Source organism: Pteropus alecto, unplaced genomic scaffold (assembly GCF_000325575.1).
Source record: "Pteropus alecto unplaced genomic scaffold, ASM32557v1 scaffold7, whole genome shotgun sequence".
Classification (NCBI taxonomy): domain Eukaryota; kingdom Metazoa; phylum Chordata; class Mammalia; order Chiroptera; family Pteropodidae; genus Pteropus; species Pteropus alecto.
Window position 1 is genome coordinate 48,085,991 of NW_006494614.1, and position 5,962 is coordinate 48,091,952.

Below are 5,962 nucleotides of genomic sequence, written 5' to 3' on the forward strand. Positions count from 1 at the left end.
GGTTAATAGGAACTGTCTCACAGGGCATTGACCCACAAGTGAGATCCCACACAGAGAACACCTCCGTAAAGCAAGAGTTGATCTGAAAATGTTCTTAGTCTCGCTCCATTGGGTTAATGCACCATGTGAATTCATCGTCCACCCTGGTGCTGCCCTGGGAATCAGCCTAACAGATTAACCCTTTATTTCTTGTGGCCCTGAACAAAAGGGACACAGGAAGTATGAGTTGGTAGGTAGTCAGAGTGGGGCCTTGGAGAGAAAGGAAAGGCCTAAAGTCAGGGTCCTGCTCTGGGGAAGGTGAGTGGTCTGGATGAGGATCTAGAGGGTGAGCCTGGGGCCTTCGAACACGTGTGCATATGTGTACGTGGTATGGGGACACGTGAATGTGGTACAGAGAACATGGTTGAAGCTTAGCAGGGGTGTATTGCATGTGTGTCCGTGGTATGGGGACACGTGGATGTGGTACAGAGAACATGGTTGAAGCTTAGCAGGGACTGGAGGGACCCAGGAAGATTCAGTTCCTTAGTGCTGGGGACATAGAGATGGGATTGAGTCCTCGTCTTAGCCTCCAGGATTCTTAGAGGAGGAAGAGGATGCAGCGACTTGGAGCATAAGGTTCTGCTGGGGGCAAGGACACCCCCCTCAGGGTCTGCACAGTCTTTTGACCCAGTTCTGTCTTCGGGTCCTGACAGCATCTGTGAAAGCATGGAGGGCAGAAACTGTTACCCCGAGGGAAAGTGGGGCGCGGAGAGGACCACACCAGGACTAGTCACACAGCTGCAAGTGTGGTGCTGGGATTAGGACCCGGGATCTGGCCTCGGGGCCTACGTTTCCCCTCCCAACACCTTCCTGGCACCTTGGGGGCTCAGGTTCTGTTAACCACACTTCTGTCCCCTGCACTTTGGAGTGTCTGCAATGTCAGTTCCAGGTCGAGGACTCTCTAGAGAGCTACTGTGAGGTCGCAGCCACAGGAGGGGGGCTGGCAGCATAAACCAGTCCCCCGAACTTGCCTACAACCCCAACGTGGGGCCCAGGGATTCTGCCTGCAGGCTTGAGTTTCACCTGGGTCATGTTGCATGTCAGATGGTGTCCCCTAACTGTGTCACCAGATCCCAGAGGTCCCCTCCCACTGAGGCCCTAGGAGTGAGGGCTGCAGAGTGGGGAGGGCCATGACTGGCTGGCCTCGAGCAGGCTAGGGAGGCTGGGTTTGCCTCAGTGGAATGGGGACACTGCAGCTCCTGGCTTCCTTTTCCACAAGGCTTTCTCCTTCCCTCTCATGCCTTCCTCCCCTCTGCAGGCCATCTCCTTTATTCCTTTGTCTTCCGCAGACACCCTCAGCTTGAGGGCAGGAACCAGGCAAGTCACATCTGGTTCCCCAGGGTCTTCCCAGAGAATGTTCTCCATAAAGACTTGCTGAATGAATGAATGAATGAATGAATGAAAGGTTATGGTTCTAGTCCTCACTCTGTCTTTCCCAAGCCGTTCCCATTGCCACATACACCCCTCCTTCCCTTTCTCTACAGACCACGTGGTCCCCGTCTCTCCAAGTTCAATGCCAGTCCAGCTCTTTTTTCAAAGTGTCCCCAGTCCCTGGAATTGGCCATGTTCTCTCTCCCTTCCTCCCTCCTTCCTCCCCTCTCTCTCTCTGGCATCTCTTCAGGGCCAGGTCTCGGTTTCTGCCCTCGTTACACTTTGGTCCATGCTGTAGATGCCTGTGGACATTGACCCGAGGGGTGCTGACCTGAGCTGGGAGACCTGTCATGCAGGAAAGGGGTGGGGAGAGGCTCAGCTCTGCCATTTAACTGGGCGAGCCACTTTACCTCTTGAGTATGACTCCTCACTATGAAATGGGCTGGTAATTCTGTTGAGGAACAAATGAGAACATTCATCTCCTTTGTAAAACCAGAAAGCATGAGAGTCATAATATCCAGCACTGGTTGAGCAACTACCAGGCACCAGTGCCTTTTAGACTTGGTAGGAATAAAACAAGGATTGGCCTTTATTTATCGATTAATTTACCCAACATCCCAAGAAGAAGGGACTGTTATTCTAATTCTCATTTCATAGCTGAGGTCGCGGAGGCTCAGGGAGGAAAAGTGACATGCACAGAGTTACAGAGTCATGCAGTGGCTGAGCCTCCTCTAAACTCTGTGCCAAGCTGTGTGTGGGGGGGGATTATGTCACCAGAGTTGGGGTCAAATGAGGAAGGCAGATGGCCTGCCCGGAAGTCCTCTCCCTCTGGGCCATGTCAGGGCCTAGGACTGAAGAGGCACCAAGCAGAGGGAATTTTCCAACTGGATCAATTTTTATCAAGAAATAAGGTGCCCAGAAGAGAGGAATGTTCCACTTGGGACTGGAAAATCTAGGTAGGTTCTTTAATCTTACCACCTGGCCCATTCATGCCTTGGGGAGAGCTGTGTGAGGGTCTGACCCGGATTGAAATGCTCCTGGCCCAGGATGTGCCATGAAATGCAGGGAAACTGGAGCTGTGGACAGTGACTGGCCCTGTCCCTGATCCCCCTGAGGGCCACCGTCTTACTCTGATCCCAGTGAGGGGGTTGGAACAGGGAACCTGAAGCCCTTCTCCCCATGATTAGGACTTCTGCTTCTAATTCGGACCTGGTTCACAGTAGTGACTAGCTGGCCATAAGTCCCATTGGAGATTCCCTGCCACGTCATTTGTGCCCTGTCCCTGTTTGAGGCACTGTGGAAGGGGTATAGCAGACATGGAATCTGGCCTCTAGGAGCTCCCAGCCTAGGAGCAAGTTGGAAGGTCAGGGAAAGAACTGCACTCAGACAATGGCAACCCAGACTGCCTTGCAATGGGAGACCCAGGCAACGCGGGGACCCAGAGTAGGCCCCCAGCCCGGCCTGAAGCAGAGGTGGGGGGATGACACAAGTAGAACATGCGAGAATGGTTAGTGTTGTCACAGAAGGCTTCACAACTGGGGGATATCTGAGCTGAGCCTCAAAGGCTGGGTGGAAAGGAGGTAGAGAGAACAGTCTGAGCAGGGTCAGCGAGGTGTTTGGGGAAGTGGAGACCAACCTTCTGTTGTTGGAAGTACAGGGGTAACTGGATCAAAAGCCAGCAGTCCCTGCATCCAGTTCATGCTGGTCCTTGTATTCCAGGCTGAAGAGTTGGAGGCCGGGGAAGCACTCAAAGCCCCAAGGTGGTGGGATCATACAGGTGCTTGAGGAACCTCACAGGAGATGAGGAATTGGGGTGGGGATGCGACAGCTAGGGGCAGGGCCAGGTGACAGATGATGGTCTGCATCAGGGTAAGGGCTTGAGGTTGGTGAGGAGGACACTGTTCATGCAGCAGCTCTTTAGAGGGAAGGAATACGTTAACCAGCTGGATTGGGTGTGGGATGGAATGGGGGCTGATGCCCAGGTTCCTGCTGGTGTCTAGCTGTTGGGGTTGGTTATCCCAGAGGGGACTCAGAGGAGGAGCACGTGTGACTCTGAGGGCTTGAGCCGAAAGGTGGCGGAGGGGTCCTCTTTAACCTCCTCCCCAAAACTCAGGTTCCTGCCTGGTCTTGAGGCTCCCAGCATTTGGGAAGAGGGAGGAGGCCCACAGGGCTATGGGAGCTTAACCCTGCCTGCGGCCACACCTCAGTACAGATCTGACTCTCACTTCCCTGAGCGGCTGGGATGGTGAGGAGAATATGTTGGAGACCCGCTGCAGGACGGGAGCTTCCAGAGCCAGGAGGAAACCAGGGCTGCGCAGCTGGCTGTAAGAGTCAACGCTGTCAGCTGGGTGCTCCACCATCTGCCACCCCCTGGCAGCAGGAAATATTGCAGGGGAGCGTAAGGGGAGCCAGAGGGCTACCTCTGTCCTAGTTTCCCTTCAGCTCACGAGTACTGAAAAGTCACCCCTGCTGCACGTACATCAACAAGCCCTGTGAAATAGATCCCGAATGCGTCCACTCTCCCCTGCTCCTGCCCCGCCTTCACGAGCCTCAGAGCCTTTGCTTTGCCGTTCCCTGGACTTGGCGTTCCCTCTCCCAGGGAACTCCTCGTCGTACAGGGGTCTCTTTCTCATCGTTCAGGTCTCAGCTTAAACATTATCTCCTCAAAGGTGGCCCCTGACCACCCTGTTTAAAGTAGTTCCCCCGATGATTCTCCATCCCATTTGCCTGTTGCCTTATTCTTGGCGTTATTTGAAATTACTTTCTGCACATTTGTTACCAGAGCCTAGATTTGAAGCCAAGTCTAACTCCAGTTATTACACTTTCTACTCCATACTGCAAAGTGACTGGGGACTCTATCCTCTCAATGACAACTGTAAGGTGGGGCCAAAGTCCCTGGCCTGCCCACCGCTTAGGTCTGCAGAGAGAATCCCCTGAGGAGAGAAGGAATGGTCCATGGGGGTTGGGGCTGGGCAGCACCGTAGATGCAAACCTGTTATAACTGATGGCATTTGGCTACCGAACAGGACAAGACCCTTACTGGGGCCTCACAGACTGGAGGTTCCCTTCTTTCCTGAGCCCCTTCCCCAGCAGTGTGCATTTCTCGGCTCCAGGAGATCAACCTGACATTAGCCACTGTACCTTCCTGCAGGAACACTGGATCTCCCCGCAGAATGCCACGCACATCAAGCCCATGCACCCCACATCGGTCCACGGCGTGGAGGACATGATCCGCCTGGGGGACCTCAATGAAGCCGGCATCCTGCGCAACCTGCTCATCCGCTACCGGGACCACCTCATCTACGTGAGTGCCTCCCTGCCCTGCCTGCCCACAGCTCTGCCTGCGCTGCCCAGGGGCCCAGCCTCCTGAGACCGCCAGGTCTGCTGCTGGCCACCAGGGGACAGGGACTCATCTGCCTATCATATTCCTCCGTCTGGCTCATCCTCACTTTTGGGCCGTGGCCTGTGTCGTCTGTGGTTGGGGAAGGAGGCCGTTTGTACCACCACAGGTTCATGTGCCTCCTTAGGCCTTGAAGCCACTGGGAGGCCAGAGCAGGGTCAGTGAGGGGCTCAGTGCTTTGTCCAGAGATGGGAAGTGCTGCCCTCTCTGGGTTTGCTGTGGGGCTGAGGCCTGCTATTGTGTCCTCAAGGTCAAGAAAGGATGAGTTGGGAGTCTGTATCCTCAGGAAGGGGATGAAGAAGGGAACATGCTCCTTGATCCCCCAAAACCTTGATATTACAACCAGTTATATTCACACCCCACACTTCTCCACACTGAAACTCAGGAGGACAAATATAGTCTCACTGAGCCAGGACCGAGCTGATCCCGAGGTGGGCTCAGGGACCATCAGAGCAGGAAGGGCCCCCAGAGATCATTTAGTCTAGAGGTTCTCACACATTGGGTTTCAGGAACCCTTTATGTTCTTAAAAATTATTGAGGACCCCAAGGAGCATTTACGTGGGTTATGTATTGATATTTACCATATCGTAAATTAAAACTGAGAAGCTTTAAAAACCACATTAATTCACTTAAAAATAACCAAAAAATCCATTACAAGATAACATGTTTTTTGTGAAAAAGGACTATATTTGCAAAAAAAAAAAAAAAAAAAAAAAAATAGTGAGAAGAGTGACAATACAATATTATCAAATATTTTAAATGTCTGGCTTAATAGAAGACAACTGGATTCTCACATCTGCTTTGCATCCAGTCCAATGTGATGTCGTTTCGGTTGACAGTATAAAGAAAATTTGGCCTCACTGATTACGTGGGTGGAAAAGACTTGGCAGACTTCCTCAAAGGGTCTTGGGGACCCTCAAGGGTCTTTGGACTACACTCAGAATTGCTGATCTAGCCCAACAGTCCCATTTTACAGATGGGAAAACTGAGGCCCTACAAGGTTTAGCCTGGCCCATAGCTGTGTGCTGGGGTCACTGCACCTCTCTGACCCAGCCCCTTCCTCAAGCAGCTCAGGGGCCAAGGAAATTGTGGATGTGCAACAGCAAGGGAATCCCTGAGGCAGGTCCCCAGGCCCCGGGGGAGGCTGGCGTG

At 53.1% G+C, this 5,962-nt stretch overlaps 1 protein-coding gene across 1 annotated transcript in view; it reads left to right on the forward strand.

The window, feature by feature from the left end:
- Positions 1 to 5,962, forward strand: part of MYO7A (myosin VIIA) — a 64,430-nt gene that overhangs the window by 525 nt on the left and 57,943 nt on the right. Inside the window, exon 2 of the mRNA XM_006926861.1 lies at positions 4,562 to 4,714. Within this exon, the coding sequence (XP_006926923.1) occupies positions 4,562 to 4,714 (153 nt within the window). The remainder of the gene's footprint in view (positions 1 to 4,561; positions 4,715 to 5,962) is intronic.